This window comes from Mytilus californianus, unplaced genomic scaffold (assembly GCF_021869535.1).
Source record: "Mytilus californianus isolate M0D057914Y unplaced genomic scaffold, xbMytCali1.0.p SCAF_11, whole genome shotgun sequence".
In the NCBI taxonomy this organism is placed as follows: domain Eukaryota; kingdom Metazoa; phylum Mollusca; class Bivalvia; order Mytilida; family Mytilidae; genus Mytilus; species Mytilus californianus.
Window position 1 is genome coordinate 19,695,619 of NW_026262593.1, and position 26,103 is coordinate 19,721,721.

At 30.7% G+C, this 26,103-nt stretch overlaps 1 protein-coding gene and 1 long non-coding RNA gene across 45 annotated transcripts in view; one reads left to right on the forward strand and one right to left on the reverse strand.

Moving 5' to 3' along the window:
* Positions 1-7,161: 7,161 nt before the first annotated feature.
* Positions 7,162-26,103, reverse strand: part of LOC127720693 (cilia- and flagella-associated protein 74-like) — a 60,477-nt gene continuing 41,535 nt past the window's right edge. For 14 of the 25 annotated variants that reach the window (XM_052227415.1, XM_052227417.1, XM_052227414.1 and 11 more), the window contains 16 exons: positions 25,325-25,464; positions 24,604-24,729; positions 22,145-22,310; positions 21,548-21,667; positions 20,802-20,963; positions 20,189-20,318; positions 19,431-19,585; positions 18,760-18,889; positions 18,160-18,287; positions 17,007-17,021; positions 15,738-15,749; positions 13,201-13,269; positions 12,672-12,704; positions 11,500-11,565; positions 11,083-11,100; positions 7,162-8,056 (listed from right to left, as the gene is read on the reverse strand). In XM_052227415.1, coding sequence (XP_052083375.1) covers positions 7,910-8,056; positions 11,083-11,100; positions 11,500-11,565; positions 12,672-12,704; positions 13,201-13,269; positions 15,738-15,749; positions 17,007-17,021; positions 18,160-18,287; positions 18,760-18,889; positions 19,431-19,585; positions 20,189-20,318; positions 20,802-20,963; positions 21,548-21,667; positions 22,145-22,310; positions 24,604-24,729; positions 25,325-25,464 — 1,617 coding nt within the window. In that variant the 3' untranslated portion in view covers positions 7,162-7,909. Of the gene's footprint in view, positions 8,057-11,082; positions 11,101-11,497; positions 11,566-12,671; positions 12,705-13,200; positions 14,358-15,737; positions 15,750-17,006; positions 17,022-18,159; positions 18,288-18,759; positions 18,890-19,430; positions 19,586-20,188; positions 20,319-20,801; positions 20,964-21,547; positions 21,668-22,144; positions 22,311-24,603; positions 24,730-25,324; positions 25,465-26,103 lie in introns of those variants that run through there. The other 11 variants (XM_052227422.1, XM_052227437.1, XM_052227416.1 and 8 more) reach the window with 10 other exon arrangements.
* On the forward strand, positions 8,063-11,076 carry LOC127720724 (uncharacterized). Of its 20 annotated transcripts, XR_007990951.1 has the most exons (5): positions 8,063-8,861; positions 8,897-9,001; positions 9,183-9,258; positions 9,408-9,594; positions 9,633-11,076. It is a non-coding gene; the product is annotated as an uncharacterized LOC127720724 (long non-coding RNA). The 20 variants fall into 20 exon arrangements; XR_007990940.1 differs by having other exon boundaries at positions 8,897-9,258; XR_007990956.1 differs by having other exon boundaries at positions 8,932-9,258.

Here is a 26,103-nt window from a genome sequence, read left to right on the forward strand (position 1 = left end):
GTCGGTGAAGTATGTACACTTCTGCTGGTGGACTATGAGTCCCCGAGGGTATCATCAGCTCAGTAGTCAGTACTTCGGTATTGGCATGATTTATAACAAACCTTTCTAAAATTGTCCGTTTATAAATTTTAAAATTATAAAGAAACTAAGGTTTCAACTCCCTCAGGCAAAGTTGACCTTAGATGAATTTGGCTATTTGTTTTAGGTATTTTTGTCATATAGCTCTTCAACTGTTTCGGTGCTTATACATCCCTCGGATTTCAAATGTTTGGCTTTGAGCGTTCCTGATGAAGGTAAATCCAGAAAAGCGCTTTCGGACGCATAAAATTATTAAACGTGCTGTTTTCAATTTTTTAACATACTTGTTATACATATTTTGAAATAAATTCACTCCCCAATAAGTAAAAAAGGGTATATAATAAAGTTTTCTGCACGGAATGTGACGAAATGTGCATTAATAAATAAAATTATATAAAAACTATGGAATTCCGTACTTTTGTTTATATTTTTAAACAACCTTTCAAATTTAACCAAACTTGTTGAGAAAATGACGAATGGGATGAGGAAGTGCCCTAGTATTGATTTTTGGGATCAGTAAGTCAAAGATCAAGACTGAACAAGATAACATCAGATATTGTGAAGATCGATGGTGTCTATGTGCTACCTTTTTAACTATATGTCAAACCTTTATCAAATTGGATAATGGCCCATCAGATAATGAAACACCAACTAATTTTGGTCAAAGGCCTATTTCAGAGCAATGCTAGCAATGCTTAAAAAGACTGAAATGGGAAAGACATTTGTTTTTCCGGTGTTATCTTTTGAGCCAAAAGTTTAACATTCGCAAAACTTACCTGGAGAACGTCTTTTGGAAAGAACAAACCCTATTTATGTGATGGTCAAAGGTCATGGTCACAGGAAATATAAAAAGACTTTTTTTTAGTGAAATGGATTGGTACAATATCTTTTGAGCCATAAATGAAATCTTTACCATTTTTTGGGTGGTGCATCATGAGATGAATAAGAGCTCTGTTGGTGTTTTTTTTAGGTAACTGAGTCTTCGATCAAGGATACAGAAGTTATACATAGACGGAAATTTTGGAAATCTATTTTTCTATCATTTGACAAACATTATCTACAGACTTTACAATCTTTGCCAAGATTTATTATACTCGTCGGAGAAATCAGTTTCTTGTACTACAAATCCATAGATATCACAACGCGGCTTATACATGGGCACTTCTGCAATTTTCTGTATATTTGTTTCACTTAGAGGATCATAATCTGAAGATTGTTGATACATTCTCGAATTTGAATGTAATTAGTTTGAAATATATTGTTAACAATTTAACTTGTTTTTATAAATCAAAATATTAACTAGTGTGACATATTGCTGTTGAATGCAATTTTGGTACAGAATTTCAAAATTTGTAAAAAACAATCATCGAAGCACATATTTCATCAATAGTTGGTTTGTTTCTTTAAAACAATAAACCGATTCATTTACAATATGTTTTTGGTTTTAGTTAAGGATTTCCCTCTCATACATTTTTGGATAGATATAAGTACTCAAAATGAGGAACACACATACATGGACATATTTTGGTCACTTATAAATAACTGATTAGTTCTATCACTGGAAGGCCAATAATTTGAAATATTTTAGTTTTTCTATTGTATATATTTTATAAGATGCATAAGGTAATTGGTCACAGGCACTTGTCTCTGAAGAAAAAAAATTAATTATATATAATGCCTGTGTGATTGGTGTTATTTAGAGCTCTCATACTAATCAAAACGCTTGTAAAGAGAGTTTAAATTAATACAATAAATGGTTTGGTCTAAAATCGGTTATCAAATTGTATTACATAAAAATGTACCTACAAAAATGCATCAATCTGATAGTATATGCCCAATATCCGTTTCTAAGTATAACAGAATAAGTTATCATATTATGACAGCATGGTCAACCCCTCGTGTTAAGTCCTCTTCAAAATAGGTTCTTATATGATACAGCATTGAAATCTGGTATATAATTGCAAAAACATCCATGTGTCTCAATTGTATGCAAAATATGAGGCCCCTTGGTCCAGTAATTCAAAATTTAAATGTAAAGATTTTTGATCAGGATATAAAATGAAAATTTATGGATGTACAACAAGAGATATCTCCCATCTTATTAGGTATTTAGATTGAGAATGGCTAATGATTTTTCAAACGCATAACATGAATTTTCATTATATTTTTATGCCCCCAACGTAGGCGACAGGGGCATTAAGTGTTACCCTTGACTGTCCGTCTTTCGATCTTTTGGTATCAATCCATCCGTCCGTCCGTCCTATTTTCGTTGTAAAGCTTGAGCGAGGCATTTGTGTCCTCAGACACATTCTTCTTTTATTTCAACCACATTACTTTTGTTATATAAAGCTATATTTAAATTTGTTCTAAATTATTGTAAAATTTTCTATGAAATTGGTTGAGATTTAACTTTTAGGTTTTTAGGTATACCCTTTTGACCTAAGTATGCACAATTTAATAAGGAATAATAACAGCTGTTCACAGGACATATCTAATTTGTTTAAATTATAATATATTTTAATACAGTAGAAAAAATTACAGGTGTGTGCTTATATTGTTTAAATTGTACATGTAATAATAACAAAAATATTATTGTTTTTTTACTGTTTTCAAGAAGAATTATATTTCCTAAGCCTTGTTTGTTCATGAAAATTTCATACGAAATTAAACACCCCATGCTTTTCCCCTATAGTATAACTTGTGTATTGTATTTGCATTTATAGGATTTTTTAATGCAGGGTGTCGATGTAAATGTTGTAAATGTTAGAATTAATTACATTCTTATTCATTGTAACATCATAAATATATCTTATTTAATGATCCATATTGCACATCAATAAAGTTTAGATATTTTATTTCATGAAGAACATTTAATAAAATTGAGAATGAAAATGGGGAATGTGTCAAAGAGACAACAACCCGACCATAGAGCAGACAACAGCCGAAGGCCACCAATGGGTCTTCAATGCAGCGAGAAACTCCCGCACCCGGAGGCTTCCTACAGCTGGCCCCTAAACAAATATGTATACTAGTTCAATGATAATGGACATCAAACTAAACTAAACTATACACAAGAAACTAAAATTAAAAATGATACAAGACTAACAATTACATGACGGAGGTGTATTTTCACTGATATTTACATCTTTACAGACTTGGCTATAATTAAACACAAATTTTCGGGTAGATTTCTTGTAAATATAACAAATAAGAGGGAGTTCAGTATTATCAAAATATCCAGGAATTTGTTCTTTAACAGAATGGTCGTTAAAAATACCGGCAATATTTACAAAATCAAAACCTTTATTGACATACGGGTACTTTATTTTAATAAAATGTTTTTCATGATCTTCAGGGCGATCAATTTTGGGAAACAGTTTAGAATAACAATATGCCATTATAATTTGAACGATTTCATACTTAGGACTGCAATATGAAATTGTGTTGCAATCCTCTAAAATTTTATTTAATTTATTTATAGGTAAAGAACAGAGCTTGGTTAATAGATAATGTCTTCCGTTGTTTTTTTGAAATAGAAATTAGGTCCGAAATATTTGTATTGTTGGTCCAAAATTTTCTTTCATTGCGATTTGTTCTACGCCCATGAGAACGGTTTTTACGAACAGTTTTAGAAACTATATCCAAAATGTGAACAGAATCGGTTCTTGATATATTACCAATTCCATGATATTATCATTAAGACCGAGAGGGTAGACTGTCTGTAATTTTTTAATCCAATTTTATTCAATTATTTTCCGTGATCGTACAAACTTTGAACGAGATTCACCAGTTTGCTTATTTACTACTTCTAAAGGTTGAACTGTTAAATATTTAATAGGTTGATTGTGCTTTTTAAGATGTTGATAAGTGATACTTTTGAATTTATTAGGTCTTTTAAAACGATACAGGTGTTCTTGCGTGCGTTTAGATAAATATCGTCCAGTTTCACCTACGTAGTGAATATCGCATCCCGGTTTGTTTCATGTGAGAAAATATATAATACTGTTTGTTTTTCAAGTTATATCAGTTTCAAAATTTAAAGAAAATGTGCGACCATTAAACGTGGACCTTACCGTATTGTTGGTGGAAAGACAGGGACATGTAAGTAATATTTTGGCATGACACTTATCGATAGAAGGGTAACCACGATTTTTATTGTTAAAAATGTTAGCGATGGTAGTATTTTTAGATAATCAATTTTGAAGATTGAGACGTGTAGATACCCTTTGAACGAGTTTAGTATTTAATATTTTTCCATTTCTAAGCTTCATATTTGTTTTTTGTTATGTGGCTTTTATTAGAAAGGAGCAGACTGGCGTCCAGAATATAAACCAGCACACAATAAATTGAATTATGTGAATATGATAAAACTGTTCGGCTAAAGACGTCAAACACTTTCCGTCATAAAAATAAAACAAAAGATATAGTATATCAGGGTAGCGACTGACGTCTGACTAAATAGAAGAATGGGGCTGAATGTGAAATACTACTTTTTGATAAATATTCCTAAAGAACACATCTCTATCTTCAATATTTAGTTCTCTGTGTACGTGCTTATGGAGTCTATATTATAAGGAATGGGATTACTATGATTAGTTTATTTTAAAGTAAGGAGATGTGGTATGATTGCCAATGAGGCAACTATCCACCAGAGTTCAAATGATTTGGGTATAAACAATTATAGGTCACTGTTTGGCCTTCATTAAGTAAAAACCTGCACTGAATAGTCGGCTATAAAGGGCCCAGACATGAAAAATGTGAAACAATCAAACAAGAAAACTAACAGCCTAATTAATAAAATACAATTTAGGAAAATTAAATATGACAGACATGACAGCCACTGAATTACAGGCTCCTGACTGGGGTCAAGTTCATAAAGAATGTATCTAATTTAACCTGGGATAGTGGTGTAAACAGCACAACATAAGGTTAAATGTACAAAATGTATTTATTGTTACATTAATCCTCTCATTTTAAGTAATTTACGGCTACTTGAAAGTTTTTTTGTGTGTTTACAGGGGATGCAATGACTTTGCTAACGTAAAATGTTCTTTGCTGCGACGTCAAACTGTTACATATTGGAAAAAGATGTATTTTTGGACTGTTTTTAAATGTTAGCTTGTGAGCGTCAACACTTGAACGAAATAGGTCATGGATACTTAAAAGATTATTTTGAAACAAACTCAATTTGAATATGATATAAAAAAGGAGATGTGGTATGATTGCAAAATAAAGATGTGAACAATTACAAGTCCCCATATTGTTTTCAACAATGAGCAAAACCCATACTGTAGAGTGTAGAGTACTGTATAAAATGCTCCAGTATGAAGTGATGTGAAATAATTCAAAAAGATTGATTTATACAACATTGAATGATGAACAATTATAGCAGAGAGCATTATCAGGTCACATTAAATGAGATAAATGAACATCTATTTTAAAGTCAATATATCCAAGATCAATATATTGGTATGTAACTGAATTAAGTGCAGATAATCTTAATCTTAAATACATTTTGGTGTTGATCCAAGAATCTTAATCAGGATCTGACCACAATAAGGTATATAGTCACATGATAAGAAATATCCTAATTCCGTTTAAGGTCAATGTCAAAGATTCTAAAAATAGACTGACAATTGAGCAGAAAAGGAGGTTCTTAATATTAAATGAACCATTTTGGGGATTTGAACTATTATATTGTATGGTCACTTTTAATGCAAGGAAAATTTCTAATTTTGATTTCAATACATTGAAGTTCAAGGTAATTTAAAAAAAGTCTAAAATCTGTGCAGAAATTTGGAATTTTAGATGATAAATAGAGCCTTAGCTGATTAGGGCAAGACTTAGAATAATTAGGATTTAAGATGCATTATGTTTTTTGGCATAACTTTCATTGACAATGGATGAGGAGTAGAATGAAGGTCAATATACCATGAATATGTGCAGGAGTTGAAATATTCCCTTGCTAACGATTGCTCTGCCTTTTGTCATTCAACCCTTTTGATCTGTTTGATTACCAAAAAAATATCAGTGAATATAAAAAGAAGATGTGGTATGATTGCCAATGAGACAACTCTCCACAATAGACCAAATGACACAGAAATTAACAAACTATAGGTCACCCTACAGCCTTCAACAATGAGCAAAGCCAATACTGCATAGTCAGCTATAAAAGGCCCCGAAATGACAAATGTAAAACAATTCAAACGAGAAAACTAATGGCCTAATTTTTGTACAAAATAATGAACGAAAAACAAACGACAACCACTGAATTACAGGTTCCTAACTTGGGACAGGCACATACAGCATGTGGCGGGGTTAAACTAGTTTGAAGCCTTTTCTGAGAAGAACAACTAAAGTGTGGGGTATGTGACTAGTCATTAAAATGCCTATGATAATTTTTCATTATCTGCAATGTTTTATTTTTAAGTAAGATAAATGCATGATTTCTCCAAACACTATACATGTTTGGGGGGGGGGGGGGGGGGGGGGGGGAAATGGGAGATAACTCCTCTTTGATGAGGAAATAGACTGAACTAACTACTATGGATTCATTTATTTTTTCGTGGGTACCAATTTTAATGGACTGAGGTATAAATTATGCATTCATAGATATTTGATTTTCTGGTTTGGCAAAGTCTGCATATAAGTCTATAGAATATTTGCACATCCTTTAATATTTAAATTTGTGGTTTGCCTATACATGCGAAATCCACGAAAATTGGTATGAATCCACAGTAAGTCAATACAGCATTTTAAAGAAATATCCTAGGTCCAGCCATGCCTTAAAACTTTTCCAGGTACACAGGTCGGTTTGTACTCAGAGTGAAATTTGTGGTGTAAATACTGCCATATTTGTCAATTCCTTGTGTTGAGAATTACTAATGATACCCAAGCTGTAACCTTTTTTAGGCATCTGATTTTAAAAGTTCACATCATAATTTTACATATAATTTTAAACATTTTCATGTTCTGCAAAACATGAAATCAAGTAAAAACCATAATTTGGCATATAATTTTAAAAGTCAACATCAACGAGTTCTGAGGAATAATATTTATTGCATTACAAAAAAAACACCAATGTAAGATCTTAACAATTTATTAAAAAATGGACAGTCATTAATATCACAGTCAATTCAAATAAAAAGAATGTAAAAGTAGTCTTTAACAAATATAAATATGCATATCTAAGTTTGTTTACTTCAATTACAAAATATTGAAATATTTATAAAACTTACGAAATAAATAAATAAACAATTCTCTTCAAATCATGCAAATATTCAAAACAACAAAAGAAATGCACAATATCTACTGGTTTTTTAATTTAGGAATTTAAAAGTGGATTTAATTTTAAGTAAACAATGAAATAGGAACACTTTTTGATATTTTTGCATAATTCCATCTTAATCAAAGTAGTAAAGTTTCAAGAACATCTGATTTTGTAAAAACAATTGTCTTATTTGCTTTACTTATATTTCATCAGATAATATTGCTTTTTGGACTTTAATAAATGTCTCAAAGAAAATAATAAACTTTTTTCACTTCTGACAAGCAATATTAATTTTAAGCCGAGTTTAAAAATATTCTCTCCTGTTATTTCTATTCTTGTGAAATACAATAAATGTAAATTGTTTGAAGAGAATAAGTGGTATAATTGTCAACTCTGTTGGTATAACTTTTTCATTGTATAAAGTATAGCGTTGGAATCAAATCAAAACTCCAGATATATTACATCTATATGATTTCAATTCAACAGAATGCAATCATAATTCCCTTTCAAAATTAAGGCTAGATGTCAATTTTTTTAATTATATCTATTTGTCTCTATAATTTATGTCTGTGTATTTTCTGTTGATTCTGTTTTCTCAGTTTTATCTTCTACATCTGACACAACATATGCCCTCAACATGACCTTGACTTGCTCTGTAATGTCTCCTTTCAATGTCAAGATAATACTGGCTTCAACTGGCTCATTTGGCTGCAAAGAAAGTTTGAAAAATATGGTAAATTTTGAGACTAGACAAACCTCAGATTAACAAAACATGTGAAGTTGTAATATCATTTTATACTATAGCATATGCCTCAGATTAAGATTAAAGCAAAGTAGATTGAAGATTTAATCTCAATACTCTTCTAAATAATTGTTCTATTTTGTTTTCCTTCTTGAATTTTACAGCATTCCTGAATCCAAAACTTCTGACCTTGCTAAGATGTTATTATTGCTACAATACAAACACTGACAATTTTCTTCAAAGACATGTAAACAGTTTACAATCTTAAACAGATTTTCTTGTACATATTTTAACAATAATATGGATCACATGGTACTGAGAGATAATTCATAATAATAGTCTGCATTCTTGGCATTTCTCATCATTACAGGTAAATCCAAACACTAAGGTTTTGTTTATCTGATGCAAGAACAAATCATTTCCGAATTAAGTATCAATTCCTGATAGAAAATTTGGTTTACCATGAAGCTAATGAAAATTGTCTCTAAATGCACTCAAAATAATATTTAATGTAAAAATCGGATCATACTGTGAGTCTGTGACCACAATATTGACTTGAAATGTAAATCAGCTGTTCATTTTTGATCAATACAAAAGATTCCTGCTAAAATAATTTTCACATAAGCAAACCGTCAGTCTTGAATAATGCTAAAAGTTGTTCATGTGAAATATTCCTAGTATTTCCCTAATAGACAGGTTGATCTTGTTTGTTTTCAAGTTTTTATACATACTTGGTTTTCAATTTTTGGGGTTTGAGTGTTCCTGATGAAGGTTAATCTGGAAAAGGGCTTTGGATGTTCCTGAAGGTTAATCCAGAAAAGGGCTTTGGATGTTCCTGAAGGTTAATCCAGAAAAGGGCTTTGGATGTTCCTGAATGTTAATCCAGAAAAGGGCTTTGGATGTTCCTGAAGGTTAATCTGGAAAAGGGCTTTGGATGTTCCTGATGATGGTTAATCCAGAAAAGGGCTTTGGATGTTCCTGAAGGTTTATCCAGAAAAGGGCTTTGGATGTTCCTGAATGTTAATCCAGAAAAGGGCTTTGGATGTTCCTGATGACGGTTAATCCAGAAAAGGGCTTTGGATGTTCCTGAAGGTTAATCCAGAAAAGGGCTTTGGATGTTCCTGCTAAAGGTTAATCCAGAAAAGGGCTTTGGATGTTCCTGATGAAGGTTAATCCAGAAAAGGGCTTTAAATGTTCCTGATGAAGGTTAATCCAGAAAAGGGCTTTAAATGTTCCTGATGAAGGTTAATCCAGAAAAGGGCTTTAAATGTTCCTGATGAAGGTTAATCCAGAAAAGGGCTTTGGATGTTCCTGAAGGTTAATCCAGCAAAGAGCTTTGGATGTTCCTGATGAAGGTTAATCCAGAAAAGGGCTTTGGATGTTCCTGATGAAGGTTAATCCAGAAAAGGGCTTTGGATGTTCCTGATGAAGATTAATCCAGAAAAGGGCTTTGGATGTTCCTGATGAAGGTTAATCCAGAAAAGGGCTTTGGATGTTCCTGAAGGTTAATCCAGCAAAGAGCTTTGGATGTTCCTGATGAAGGTTAATCCAGAAAAGGGCTTTGGATGTTCCTGATGAAGGTTAATCCAGAAAAGGGCTTTGGATGTTCCTGATGAAGGTTAATCCAGAAAAGGGCTTTGGATGTTCCTGATGAAGATTAATCCAGAAAAGAGCTTTGGATGTTCCTGATGAAGGTTAATCCAGAAAAGGGCTTTGGATGTTCCTGATGAAGGTTAATCCAGAAAAGGGCTTTGGATGTTCCTGATGAAGGTTAATCCAGAAAAGGGCTTTGGATGTTCCTGATGAAGGTTAATCCAGAAAAGGGCTTTGGATGTTCCTGATGAAGATTAATCCAGAAAAGGGCTTTGGATGTACACATTTTTTAATTAAGTGTTATTTTCATTCAGTGACAATCATAATCATATGAGTTGGAATATTTTCATAATCCAAATGATATAAATAAAAGAAATATCAAATAAAATGTGTTTAATAAAAAAATTCTAGTCAACTCCCTCTAGAGATAGAATTAAGAAGAGAGAGACATTCTAACACACTGATACCAACACCCATATTCTATTTCCTTTAGTTTTTACGAATTCTTTGCATTTAAAGATTAAACATAATAACCCTGCCTAAATCATATATTGTTGATTTTACCTCTACAATTCTTAAATTGCTAGCAAGCTCCAGTTTTTAGTAATAAGACATATTAAGTAACATCAGAAAACTGTCTCAGTATTTCACATAATTGTATGTATAGACCTAAATGCTACTTTGGCTTTTGCAACTCTTGACTGGAGTTTTTGCTGCACTGGACCCATTGAAGTCTTACAGCAATCAATTTGGCTTTGTGGAATCAGACATTTTTGTCTATTGAAGTCAAAATGTTACATGAATATTTGATATATCCTCATAGGCAGACAAATAGTGGATGATACTGCAGTATTGTCTTCCTTGGTTGATACTGATAATTCACATTCCAAATTTAGTAATAAAGATTAATGTGAGCTACATTGTGTGAACATTCATAATATAATTTGCTGTGAAATAATTTTAGTGTTCATAAAGCATTCATGCAGGAACCTTATACGATTTTCAAATGTGTACATGCAAGTACACATGAGTTCAGATATCATCTTATCCAATATAAAAAGAATGTTGTGTATACAACAAAATAACTTACTTACAAAAAAATATTTTTGGGACCAATAGAATTCCAATTGCAATATAAAAGTTAAGATTTTTTAAATATAGTAAAAATTGTCCTCTAGTCTAGCCTTTGAATTAAATACACATTAATTATGTAACTTTTTCAAAAAGTTAATTCCTTTGAAAATTATTCATATTCCCATCAATTATCTTATGAGCAAATAAAAGCAACAATATTCCATTATACATATATATCATTGAACATGCTCCTCATAAACCCTGATCTATATAACTAAATGACTAAGGTAGCCTGTATACCGGTCCAGCTCTACTGGTACTTTACCTTATCATCAAACTGAACCTAAATACAAACTTATATCATCACAACATAGATATGCACAAACAAGACTGTAAATAAACTTTAAAAAAATACATTTCTACACCAGATTTTCGAGTTAAAAAAAATTGATGGTTAGTCTGACTCAAGCAATACAGTTCAACTAAAATACTGATACAGAAAAAGTTCTATAGTACTTCAATTTTGAAAAAAATCCATTGAAATAACAATTAACTAAAGGCTGTTTTTAATTGTTATCAAAGGTCCAGCAATTGATTTACAAAATATGATTTAGCTGGTCTGTTGCCTTATTAACCCTATCTTATAACAGTGATTGATTTGTGTTTGCTTTCCTTAACACAAAAAAGGCTATATAGCATTGAGTCCTATAACAGTGACTATCTGAAGTATTTGTATACATACATCATGACCTGGAGGTGGAGACCAGGTGACAGTAACTGGTTTCAGGTTTCCTGCTTCTACCATACCCTGTTAAATAAACAACAAAATGTATTTCAATCTCAAAATAATGGCATTATAAATGGTACTTGTTCTGTTCAGTTTTTGTGGAAGAAATTGGTATACTTTTAAAAGGTTAAGGTGTAAAAAAAATTGAATGCATTTTTTTTCGATTTCTAAGAAATACAGTAAAATGATACATGAAATTTTGCTGACATGATTATTTTTGTAACATGTATACTAACCTGTCAATAGTTGTCTAATTTAAAGTAAACAATTTTTACATTCTTATTTTATCCATGTAAATAAAAACATCCCTAATACTCCCCAAATCCATGGTAAAAACACAAACTTGCTGAACAAAAAACGAAATGTGACATCTCAATACATAACCATTACCATGTGCAACCAATCATATTTTGTACTATACTATACTGACAAAATCTTTAAAAAAAATCAACCAACTTATACCCATGCGCACATGTACGAGATTTATTTTGGTGGATGTGGAACATATTGAGAAAGGGCAGAACAATAGAACTAAAGTCAGCATTTTGGTTTGCTTCTCTCTCTAGAAGTGGACTCTTTAAAACAGAGAAAGAGACATACTAGATGATTGGATGGCGGAACACATTTTTATTACTGAAGAACAAAAAAGATTGTTGGTGTAAGTGAAATAGGGATTTATAAATACCTAGTGTAATCATCAGTTATTATATATATTTTCAAATCTTTTAGCTGAAAAATGGGTGGAGTATATACAGTCTTGCATGGCTACTAATATTGAAAATGGGGTCAGCAAAGGCAAACCGCTCTCCTTTCCATTTTGAATTATATCTTTTTATTTATTTTTATGTAATCTAACTATTCAAAAACTGATTGATCTTTTCATTCTTATTAATACAAGCATCAATATATACAATACAGTTAGATTTTACAAAATATCTTGACAGCATAAAAACTTAGTCTTTGGAAATTCTACAAAAATGATTTGTAATATTTTTGTGTACTTGATCCTTATACAGCTTAAGAGTAAAACAAGACTGCTTAGAAATGGGTGCAATGCTGTTTGAATGCCAGTATTCAGTGAAATTTATTTTGTAAAACCCAATAAAAACTTAAACAAAATCAGCTACCTTAACGTTCTTAGTCCTGGTATACTCGTACACCTACGATATAATCTGATGTGTTAAATGGACGTTCATTATCAAGTTAGTAAATGTTGACATGCTATTCAAAAAACTATGGTGAAAAGCAGAAAGCTATTTAAAATATTCTGTTTACATGGTAACAAAGAATATCTGAATAAAACAAGAATATGTGACTATATCACATTTCCATGTTTAGTGAACCACAAAATCTGTATCTAAACCCTTATTTGTCATATATTTTTAAAAGTTCACATCACAATGAATATGTGTACTTACTTTCAAAATGATGTGACCACAATTTCATTGTAAACTTCCTTAAAGCAAAACTTTAACCTGATTAGGTACCAACATACAGATGAACAGACACAGAAATCACTAATTGGGAAACATAATGTCTCTGTTTCAGTATTTCATATAATTGTATGTATAGACTGGATGGCTACATTGGCTTTTGCAATCCTTGACCTCAGTATGAGGTATTGGAAAACCGATATAGCATCAACTTTTTACTTACCCTTTGAGGATCTATATTAAAACCTTTTGAAGTTATAGCTTGCACATTCTCAAACTGGAATTCACCATTCTATAAATAGACAAAAAATACCATCTTTAATTCCTAATCAATCATGCTTTCTTGCTGTAAAGCATATTAACCAATTATTATGTACAAATTTTATATGAATTAGTTATTCTGATAGAATAAAAAATATATAAGTGCTGTTATTCATTTTTCAAAGAAATGCTATATAAGTAGCAAATTTGGCTTAACTGAAATATGCAAATGATCTTTAAAAATATATCAAATTGAAAACCATTATAAGTAACCCTTTATCATGCCAATTTTCATTTCACTTTAAATTGCAACCAGATTTATCCCATAAAAGCCTCCGTTTGGTGTTTCACATTGCTAATCACCAAGATATTGCAACTCATGCAAATGGTGCTGTTCCAGACATAACAAAGTTGTTTTTGACAGAAAAATTGAGAGAAAACAACATTCTGACTTCAAAGTCAAAAAGACAGTGACATACAAAAGTGATACAATAAAAGATCACTTTATAAATTGTAAAGTTCTCATACAGATGTCAGATAGAGAGAGAAGAAACACATTTTCAATGTTATTAATTCTCTCTTTTAATATTTTATGTATAAATATGTAAAAGCTTTATGGAAAAAATTTAATAATTGATTTTTAAACAATTTTAAATCAACATATTTAAAACGTGATTTCTTTATAAAACTGTATAAACAAAGAATGAACTTATTCCAGCCAATTTCTAAGAATGATTCTTGGTTCAATACTGACCAGTAACAGAAGTTTCTCATTTGATTTTAAAGTCATCATGACCAAATAATTGAAACTTTTGTAGCATTTAGTGGTAAAATATCACATTGATATATCACAAGTCAGATCAGAAATAAATGTAAATGCAAATCTTATCACAACTACTCATGCATAAAATGTAGGTTATGAAAACCCAGATGTCGAAATGTGATTTTTTCATGAGAAGATCCTGGCTGGAATAAATGAGTTTTACAGAATAGAAAAAACAATTGCTTGAAGAACTAGAAACAATTATTTGCATTCAAACATACAAAAACAAATAACTGAAAATTCCATTGTATATAGAACTACTCTAAACAAAGCAGACTTCTTACCCCATTAAACTTCTGTTATAAAATTATAATACTATGTTATAGTGCTAATATAGGAACTTTTTTTTCCTAAAATAAATCTACAATAGCAACTGAACCTAAATTATAATTGCAAGGTTCAAGAGTATAATGGCAAATTTAAATGATTCTAAGTGAAAATATGTTATAAAATTGTATAATTTCAACTGAAAACATTCTGATGGAGGTCTCCAATTTCAAACCAATCAAAATTCCAAATAAACTGTTATCACAGAGATATGTCTCGCCTTTTTGTAATTTTGATAATGCAAATGTTGAAATTAAAATAGCAATACTTTAACATGTAAGTTATGCAAATATTCAAAGTCGATGAACCATGACTGAAGGTACATGGCTATAAACAATCTCCATGGAATGAGATGTGCCAATGCTAATACAACTGCATACCAAATACCATTGACTTATTATAAGTCGTTCCCTTTAAACAAACCTAAACACAAACATTAACTTGTAAACTATGTAAAAGTTTCAAAGTCAATGAACCATGATCAGGGGTGGGGCTATATAATCTCCATGGAAACGATACTTGCAAATGCCAATAAATTTGCATACCAAATATCATTGACTTAACATTAGCAGTTCATCTTAAACTGTTCTAATCACAAACTAATACATGTAAACTAAGCAAAAGTTTCAAAGTAAATAGACCATGACTGAGGGGGCGGGGCCAAATATTCTCCATGGAAATGAGATGTGCTAATGCTTATACAACTGAACACCAATCAACATTGGCCTACCACTAATGGTTCCCCTTGAAATGACCTAATCACAAACTAATACATGTTAACTTAGCAAAATTTTCAAAGTCTATAGACTAAGGGGGCAGAGCCAAATAATCTCCATGGAAATAAGATATGCCAATGCTTACACAAATGCATACCAAATATCATTGACCTACCACTAGTGGTTCCCAATAAATTGACCTAATCACAAACTAATACATGTAAACTATGAAAAGTTTCAACGTCAATAGACCTTGACTGAGGGGCGGGGCCAAATAATCTCCATGGTAATGAGATGTGCCAATACTAATACAACTGCATACCAAATATCATTGACCTACCACTAGTGGTTCACCATGAACTAGACCTAATCACAAACTAATACATTGTTGACACCGCCGTCGACGACGACCCCGGAAACAGCATACCTATGTCTCGCTTTTTGACTCCGTCAAGGCGAGACAAAAATCATGATTTTATCATATATTTCATTATCAAAGACTAAGAGTTACAAAGATTTCATTACAGAGGTTGCAATAACATTGTGACATTATGATAAACTACTGAGTCATGAAAATAAATGTAAAATATATAGCAAGAAGCAAATCTACACCAATGATAGCAAAGTTGTCACCTTTCTATGTCCCTAAAGTGAATCAACAAAGCATAGTCAATCTATGTGAACTGCAACCAGTTTAAAATATTTTTTTTAAAGTCAACAAATACAGAAAAAATAAAAAAATTAGGAATACTAAAGTTGAAAAAATAAATAAACAATTAAAAATGAATGTACATTAAAATTGAAATAAAGAAAGGAATATGTTCGTAAGACGGGAATGCATCCTCTACAATAATATTTAGATATGTGTATGAATTGGAGGTTCATGGAGGCACTCAAGCATTTTATGTAGGTTAAAATGACCAAAATCAAAATGGAGTTGTACAATACACTAAATATATATAGGTAAAATATAATATGGGCAATTGAGAGCCTGTCTGGGGCAAACAAAAGACATGAAAATTGGTATTTGCTACCTTTGCTAAGCAAGCCCAATATAGTGGGAAGAGCAAAGACTGGTTGACCAGGAGTCAGAATAATGTGTCTAGGTAAGACAACTGTCTTCCTGCAGACAATTTATCTTGTGAACTAGCACATTAAATCCAGCTCAGCATGTAAATCAAGTACAAAGCAGGGTTCATCATATGACATTCACTAGTTCTCGTCCTAATATTCATTTAATTTTTTCAGTGAACCTTAAACAGCCATTCATCATCGTCATAAAAAGTAGAACCTTGAAATAAATATGGTGAAGACCTGGATATTGTGTACTTGTTTTGTATTTTACAGAGTCTTTTAGCAATAAAATATCATTGACAACATACCATAGATTTAAGAGTAATAAACTCAAATGACCAAAAATCACTCTAGTGTGACAGAAACGTAATGTATTGTTTAAGGACAATGCAATATTCCATTACTGCTATACAATGATTCTTATAAAGTTTATTGGTTCACATTATCATAGATGTATTAAAGTCATTCAAAAGTAAAATGTGTAGGTTGCAACAACACTATACAAGAGGATGTCACTGGCATACCTTTACAAATGGATTGAAATGGAAAACTTAACTAAACTGCAGATTTGTACGTAAAGATACAGATAAACAAGGGTAAATCTGTATGTCTCAGATACTTTTGGGACTGGGCATAAGAATAGATTCACACAAGATAAATAAATTATAACAATTAATGTATGTTAATATAAACGAGTAAAAAGAAGTCCATCATCGTGTATTTATATTACTAAAGAAAATATTAAAACAGTCTTCATGTTCCCTAATCTTTATAAACAGTTTTTGCTATAAAATTAAGAAAAAACTACGTTCAAGGGAGATAACTTACCTTTCCTTTGACTTCCTGTTAGATAACACAAGATTTGATTACATATTAGTAAAACAATCACACTGGTATATGTAACAAAACCATACATCAATAAGCTTTTAGCTTCTCAAGCTGTATTAAAAAATATTGGACACAGTTGGACTTTGTAACTTTTCATGAAAGTGACACAATATATATGCCTTCATAGCTTTACTGAAATTATAGAAATTGATTTCACAGCCATTTAAAGTCTCTTGATGAAAAACACAAGAGAATACCAAAATGATTAGAAAGACTGCCTGAGAAGCAATACCTTATTTTGTCTGATCTTTGAAAATTGTATTACTGATTTGAGTATTAATGTATGGTTATAGCATGCAAAGTATGAATAATGTTAATGAAAACTGTTAAGTGAGGAGTTGGAAAATAATTACATTAACTATTACTGATGAGATTTTTTAACAACATATTTTATAATATAAAGTTGTATGAAGATATATAATAAAACATGCATGTTTGAAATTCAGGAAAAGTACAGGAAGTTAGCTTAGACTTCATAAACAGGTCGCATAGATTAAATTTTTAATGTTTAACATAGAAAATTATCAGGATTAAATAAGATACAGATCAAATTGGATTTGTTTGTGAAAACTTTTGTTATTTTGATAACTGGTCAAACTTTTATTCACACAGCCTTTAAAAAGGAAAACTATTTCTGTCGCAATGTGTGATGTGAAGTTCATGCAGTACAAAATGTAATGTTAATAAAAAACAGACATTATACATGTAAAAGTAGAAAAAAAAACACTGATCCAGAAAAATATACATGGCAAAAAGGGAATGTTTTCAAAACCATATTTGCGAGTATGATTTCTATTTTACTAGTACACAATAGTAATATTTTGGAAAAACAGTCAATTTTCTTTACTGAATATGTCATTTTCCTTCTGTCTGATTAACAAATATCAAAATACAAAATGAATGATCTATGGAAACAGTAAAAAAAAATATTATTATTATTGAACCCTCACGTCCTTTTTCATATAACAGAAGCCCCACTTGCTCATTGGCTTGCTGATCATTCCCTTTATACCATACACATAGAAATGGACCAATCTTAACAAACGGATTCTTGAAAAATATTTTTTGGAGGTATACACACACACACTTATACCTTTTTCTGACTGACTGCCATTGTCCTGACACAGCCCACATATATATCTCTGGAACCTGGTACAAATTCTGATTCTTTGGCTATGCTCTTAACACTAAATAATACTGATGGTAAAATGCCCTTTAATTCTAAAAAATGAAAAAAATATTCCATACGATGATATTAAAGACATGAATATCTGATGAGGATATCTGTATAATAGATACACAATAAGATTTTCAATTTTTTTACTGAGGTGACAGCTACGTTTGATTCCAAATAATTATGCAAAGATGACCATCCTCTCCATAAATTGTAAAATAGCAAAATGGTCCATTTAATTCTCTTTAAATATGCACCTGGCTTTGCAGCCTTTTGGAAACAGATGAATACTGTCATAATAAAATAAAATAAAAACTAAGCTAGTCATCCAGTGAATGGACTGAACAAATAACTAGTTTTACATTCAATTTAGAAAAGACATATTTCACATATATAACAATTATTGTAAATGAATAGAATTTTTCTGGTTTGGTTGAACAGTTGTAATTAGCAACCCTCTTATTTCATAGATCTTTATAATGTACAGGTCAAATTAGATTCTACAAAACCTTTACAAACCTTCTTCTTCTAATGTTGAGGGTGGATTTTCTGATAATGATTCCACATTAACTGTTGTTTCATCCACACCATGGACAAACATTACATTTTTCTTGGCCATGCCTTTGATGTGGAAGGAATGAGATTCTTTCTGTAAAATTAAGATCATTTGGTTATACAAAATCTCTAAATGGTGGTGTGTATTCTTTGAAGTAATGATTCATTTTACTTTGAATTACTGTGCAGAAATACTATTTTGTTTATGTTGGAGATGTAAGACAACCCACCTAAACAGTTTTTGTATGTTTTTAACTTATTTGAAAGTCTTTACAAATACAACTACTGATGACAGCACACATCAGATTCATGAGACAGAACATTTTACAACTGAGGCTTTTAATAAAAGAGAAAGTCTAAAGTAAAATGTCTACAATATCTCTGAATACACCTTTTCCCCTGTGATAATTCATACCTTTTTTTACTAAATCTTCAAATTGATGGCAATAATTTTTTTCTCAAAAAGCTTTTTTAAAAATAATATTTTGGTAATTCAAACAGAAAAAAAACCTGTACTGAACAAATTTAAATGAAAAGGATGTTTTTGTATCATGAATCAATACAACATATCCTTTCTTTTCCATTCTATATTTCTAGCACTGTGTTTTAATTTAAAAATATAGTATGGTTTATACCTTTCCAAATAATTCTATTTTAACAAAATCAGAATAGTGGTCACTAGGATGATCTGGGGCAAAGGTCACTGTAACTTCTTGTGTTGCCCCTGGTGCTATTCGACCTTCTGATGGAACCAAGTCAAAAACATTTTGACCATTGTTGTTTTGAGTGCCTGGAAAATATTTAATTTGTTAAAACAAAAACAAGAAAACAATGCAAAATATGATATTCTATGAAAGCAGAAAATGCAAATTATTGTATGAAAATAAACAGTTATACCTATTTCAAGAGAACATAGTTTTCTCATGTCTACTAGAAACTTGCTTAGCTTATAGAGTGTATACAACTCATTAACAGCTGGAGTTGAATATCCTTTTTTCTCAAAAACAATAAATAAAAGAATGGACAGAATTTATTTATGTTACACATTTGGAATATTTAAGTTCATTCTTTTATTAGTTAAAGAAAGGTTCTAAACTAAGGCCTTTTAATTTCGAGATATTAAATCACAGAAGTTTTCAAATTGTTCTTAATTTGTAGATCTGCACACTAGTGGACAATTCATTCATAGAATAATTGTACATTGCATAATATGAGGTAAGTTATCTTACCTTAATCTGCTGTTCATACTGCATACTATAGAGAAATAAATTTCACAAAAAGTAGAGCAATATTACTTATTGTTTCTTGTCATTTGAATGAAGATCCCAATCTTAATCTGATTGATTCAATTGGTGGGGGACTATTAAATTGGTTATTTCTTTGAAATACATACCAACTAAACTTTTCATCTTTTCATCTTGTTTTATAAATGAGGGTAACTCTTGACTTTTTGCATGCCGTAATAACGACAGACTTTCTAATTTTATAGAATAATCTATGGACAGTGAGGAGGAATTCTGCATCTGAAAGTAGAAAAAAGATTATGTTTGTAATCCCTTTATTTAGCTGATATCCCAAAAGTAACTCTTTTGCCATATCTGATGAAAATGTTAAATGACAGTTTTTTTATGAGAGATTTTTTTCTTTGAGTTCCACTATCCAAAGCCTATAATTCATGCTAAAAATTAATACCATTAAATAAGGACCTTGTAAGAATATTTCTTCTGATTTAAATTTTAAGATTACAACTTTTATAATTGAATTTTTCCAGATATATTTACAGTCTGCTTAAAAGCTATGCAATATGTTATTTAAAGCATGAAAACTCTATTGTAATATTTTCAGTCAGAACTCCTAAAAGACAACAAATAAACTATTGAAAAAAAATTATGACTCATAAAATACCTTAAATATTCTTTCTAAGTATTCTCCAGCTAAAACTAAAAGACAACAAATAAACTATTCAAAAATTATTTTTTAATTATTTTGATTGACTTATAGAATACCTTAAATGTTCTTTCTAAGTATTCTCCAGCTAAAACAGCACCAATATCAAATGCACCATTTTCTGTAGGCATATCAAGGTTAATAATTGGGTTGACACCCTCACCCATCACTGTCACATGTAACACTGATGTCCCACTGTTGATTTGTAGCACTTCATGGAACTAAAACAGGAAATAAAATTGTTATTAAAGTTACAAATGCTTCCGACACATTCCATAATTTTGTAATTACAGTACTTTTAATTAAGTTAATCAAAACAATTACGAAGTGTAAATGAATCTCAATAGGTTAACGGGGAACAAGAATATTGTAACATTATAAAGCTGATTTTAAGTAATATAAAAAACAGAAAACAAACAGTTAAGTTTATGTGTCCTAGCACCTTTCAAATCTGTACATTGCATACACATACATAAAAAATTGCAGACTTTGAAGATGGGATACATCAATGCTACAGTGTTCATTTTGATTATGAAGTATGACTACAGCAATCCCCTATATTAGTTCCCTGTCACAGGAGGCAAATCCTTCTGTCTCATCTGACCAGTTGTCTAATCCATGTTTAAATGAAACAGTTATTGAAAATGACTAGTTATAGACTTATAGTTGTTCTCTTTTACATCATTTGGTCTCTGGTGGAGAGTTGTCTCATACCACATCTTCTTATTTTCATAAATGTTTATGTTGTAAAGCAAAGATATCAAAACAGCAAAGTTATTTTGAATGACACAAAAGATTAACTTACCACACGACCAGCTTCAGGTGTAAATGAAATCAGTATTGTATGAGTGCCATCTGGTGGTAAAACTCTTAATGCATTCAACATGAGGAAAGGTCCAGATGTGTCCAGCAGTGATGATGTTAACTGTCTGAGTTAAGGAAAATCTTCAAAAAGCAACAATGTAAACAAATAAAAAATATTTCTGCAGAATATACTTTACAAGTTTTCAGTTCAGTTCTTTCCGATATATTATTATAAACTTTTGAAGCTTCACTTTCGTTAGCTGAAATTATGAGGGACAATTTTTCTTAAAAGATTGAATATTTTTTTGAAGGCACTTGAATATCAGTGGTTATGGGCAGAATATATGGAAAATCTGTAAATAATCTTGACAAGACTTGGCACAGGGAAAATATACTGCTTACTTTCTCAATGAAAATAGTTCATTGTTGTTATTTATGATCAGATTGTAATTAAGAATTAAAAATATCTTGATAGTGTCAGCATCAGTCAAAAAGTATAATTTTGCTTCAATAACCACTTAAACATTGACAAATGATGTTAGATTTTATATATAGCTGTATAGTTTCATGTTATCAGAAAATACAAGAAAAAGGATACTTCTATGGTTTTCTTGGATATATTCTGTATAGTGACAGATTTGATGATTGTCTGGCCTAGTGAAACTTCTCCAAAATCTAGAGTTGTCTTCCCATGGTCTGAGATCGCCACCAAGGTAGGCTTTACAACAGGACAATGGACCTCCATGTATAATGTGTTGTTATTACTGTAAAACAAAAGTAGAAACTGTTGCAGAAGTTGTGATGAGCAAACATCTTTCATATCGCTACACAGATATTTTTTTCAAAAATAAAGAGTCATATGATATTTAAGACAACTATAACAAGCATGACAGCACAGCTTTGGTCGGTCATTACCTGGTACCAGAATGATATGGAAATAAAATGTTTATACACTATTGATCACATATCACCAATAATAATACCAGTTTTGTTACTTTCTTTGATCATCTTTAATTCTTTATCTCCAGCTTTTTGGATTAGTGTTCCATGGCTTCTTTTAAAACCTTTGATGCATTCCTGATGAAGGTAAATCCAGAATAGCGCTTCAGATGCACCAAATTAATAAAAATCTATTTTTATTTATCTCAGTATATATTGTTTCTAGCACCATTATTGTCACATTCCAGTCCTTAATTTCATGTAATTAGTGAAAGAAAGATTTTGTAAAAAGTACATGTATTACAAAAGCCATAGTCATATTTGAAAACAAAGATACAATGGGTTTTATATGGATCTCTAAACTATAGAAGAGTGATATATCAAGGCACATGAGGAATGACTTATGATATGTACTGTTTGCAGAAATACTTTTAGAAGCTGATTTCAGTACCCTATTTCTGCCTGATAATTCTGATAAGTGTTATTCTGTTCATGCAATATTCATCATATAAAAACATCAGCATCATTACAAATATGTGATAAAACAGCTATGTTCAATCATCATTCATTCAAAACTACATTTATGTGGAGAAATTTTGTCTTTTGTCAAAATATATACATTCCATAGATCAAAATGAATTTGCCATATCCTTTTTTTACAGCAAAATTTTCTTTTTCAACCTAATGCAAGTACCTATCCAAAAAATCCCAGTTGCTATCAGGTTGAAAAAGAAAATTTTGCTGTAAAAAATTCGTAAGGGTTCCGCGGAACCCAGTGTCTCGCCTACTTTTGCTGTTAATCGCAGGCTCAACAAAAATGAGGAAAAAAAATAATAAAAATATTCCTCTCTATACTATCTTTTGATTGTAAGTAGCTTCTGTCCAAGTTTGGTAAAAATCCAGGATAGTTTCAATCTAATAAATGTTTTAAAAACTTAAAGTGCAGACTGTATGTAATGTTAACTGGAAGAAAAACTAAGTCCATTTACAAGTAAAATACGGAAAAAATGGAATTTATTTTTTACTTTTTTACAAAATTTACTTCTGGATACTATCTTTTGATCATAAACAAGTTCCAAGTTTGGTAGAAATCCAGGATAGTTTAAGAAAGTTATTAAAATTTCAAAAACTTTAACCACAGAGTGAATGTAATGTTTCATGGCAGAAAAACTAAGTCCATTTATAAGTAAAATACAGAAAAAATGGAATTTTTTTTTTACAAAATTTACTTCTGGATACTATCTTTTGATCATAAACAAGCTTCTTTCCAAGTTTGGTAGAAATCCAGGATAGTTTAAGAAAGTTATTAAAATTTCAAAAACTTTAACCACAGAGTGAATGTAATGTTTCTTGGCAGAAAAACTAAGTCCATTTATAAGTAAAATACGGAAGAAATGGAATTTTTTTTTTTACAAAATTTACTTTTGAATATTATCTTATGATCATAAACAAGCTTCTGTCCAAGTTTGGTAGAAATCCAGGATAGTTTAAGAAAGTTATTAAAATTTCAAAAACTTTAACCACAGAGTGAATGTTATGTTTCTTGGCAGAAAAACTAAGTCCATTTATAAGTAAAATACGGAAAAATTGGAATTTTTTTTTTACAAAATTTACTTTTGAATATTATCTTATGATCATAAACAAGCTTCTGTCCAAGTTTGGTAGAAATCCAGGATAGTTTAAGAAAGTTATTAAAATTTTAAAAACTTTAACCACAGAGTGAATATTTGTGGACGCCGCCGACGCCGCCGACGGAATGTAGGATCGCTATGTCTCGCTTTTTCGACAAAAGTCGAAGGCTCGACAAAAATGATATGGCAAATTCATTTTGATCTATGGAATGTATCAATGCAAGTTTAGGTTTCAATAAAAGAACACAACATTCTGAAATTCCACATACTGTGGATTCATTTATTTTTGTGGGTACCAATTTTCATGGATTATGGACAAATTGTATTTGCATTGTGGATTTGCCAAAGTCAGCATACAACCCTATACAAATTTTTACTTTGTTGAATATTTAAATTCATGGTGTATATATTAATTACAAAATCCATGACAATTGGTATTCCATGAATAATAATGAATCCACAGTATTAACTTACAAATAATACATACGTGTAAGGTAGTTCTCCTGGATTACCACATTTCCCTGATGCTACATAACATGGTATAACATAGGTTCTAAAGCAGCTCTTATACTGTCTCAACAGAGATCCCAAGGCTGCTGCATAAGCTGGTGTACTGGAAAAATATACATCATGATACAGAGAATTAAAGAAATTTATTATATGACAAAGACAAAAATTAATATTCTAAGAAAAGTTAAAAGCATAAATACAGTGGATAAAATTTATTTAAAAAATTGAAAACAACACGTTTAATAATTTCATGCGTCCGAAGCGCTTTTCTGGATTTACCTTCATCAGGAACGCTCAAAGCCAAACATTTGAAATCCGAGGGATGTATAAGTACGGAAACAATTTAAATGATTATGGATTCCAAATTATGTACAGCGTTTTTCTGCTTTTTCTTTATAATTCTGGAATAGTTTTACAATAAGCATTAATGGAACTTAGAGAATGTTAGACAACCAGAATGTCACTTTGGCTAAGAAGGTTTCAGATCAGTGAATAATATATTTTACTTGTACAACTGCAGCTAGAAGGATGTTACAAAACAATTTAGCACTGGTATGACCATTATCTGGATTGTAAGTATGACTTTTCAATTTGACATTAAAATATGTTTGCAAAAAAAAAAAGAACTCAGCATAATTAAAATCTTCACAGTACTAGACACTGTCATCTTAATGAAATGTTTGAATTACAATACTCACTCCTTTGTGATATTCTCTAGTGTTGGAGGTGTAAAAGGTTTGGGTCCAGCCACAGTAAGAGTAGGGACACCTGGTGATTGTCTCCCCTTCCCTTTAGCTGGGGATTTCCCATCTTTTCCTTTACCTTTATTTCCTGATTTCTGAAATAAAATTTAAAAGTTTATTTGTAAATTTATTAATACTTTACAACAAGAAGACAGTTAACATAAAACAAATAAAGATAATAATATTAGTTTACAGCAACATGAAAGAAAGGCAGGTAATTCAAAATTTTCCTTTTTCAAAACAGATCTATTTAAGTGTTATCATGTTTTTCAATTTATCCATAATGAAATCCAGAAACATACAAGCTTTGACACTTAAGATGGTGGAACGTACATTTTTTTTACACAAACATGGGACGAGTTCCACTCCCAAGTTTTAGTTATCATCATTTTTTCATGCCATTTTTATACAAATAGATATACATAGATTGGCATGATTTAAAATAACAATGACATGGTTAGCTTTAATAAACTATTCAAAAAATCATTAAACTTAACACTGTTACTGACAAAACAGATTACAATCTGATACATTAAACAAATAAGTTTCATTAAACCAACATGCAGTTAAGGATGTTCGCTCTTGTTTTTGAATTTTTGTCAGATATTCAAAATCCTCTAGTGTTATCCATGTAGTGCCATTAAAAATTTTTGCCCACTTACCTCTACTTTTCTTTTCATAATTTGATTAAATATAGTTTAATATGCCATCTTTGAAAATCTTATTAAATCCTT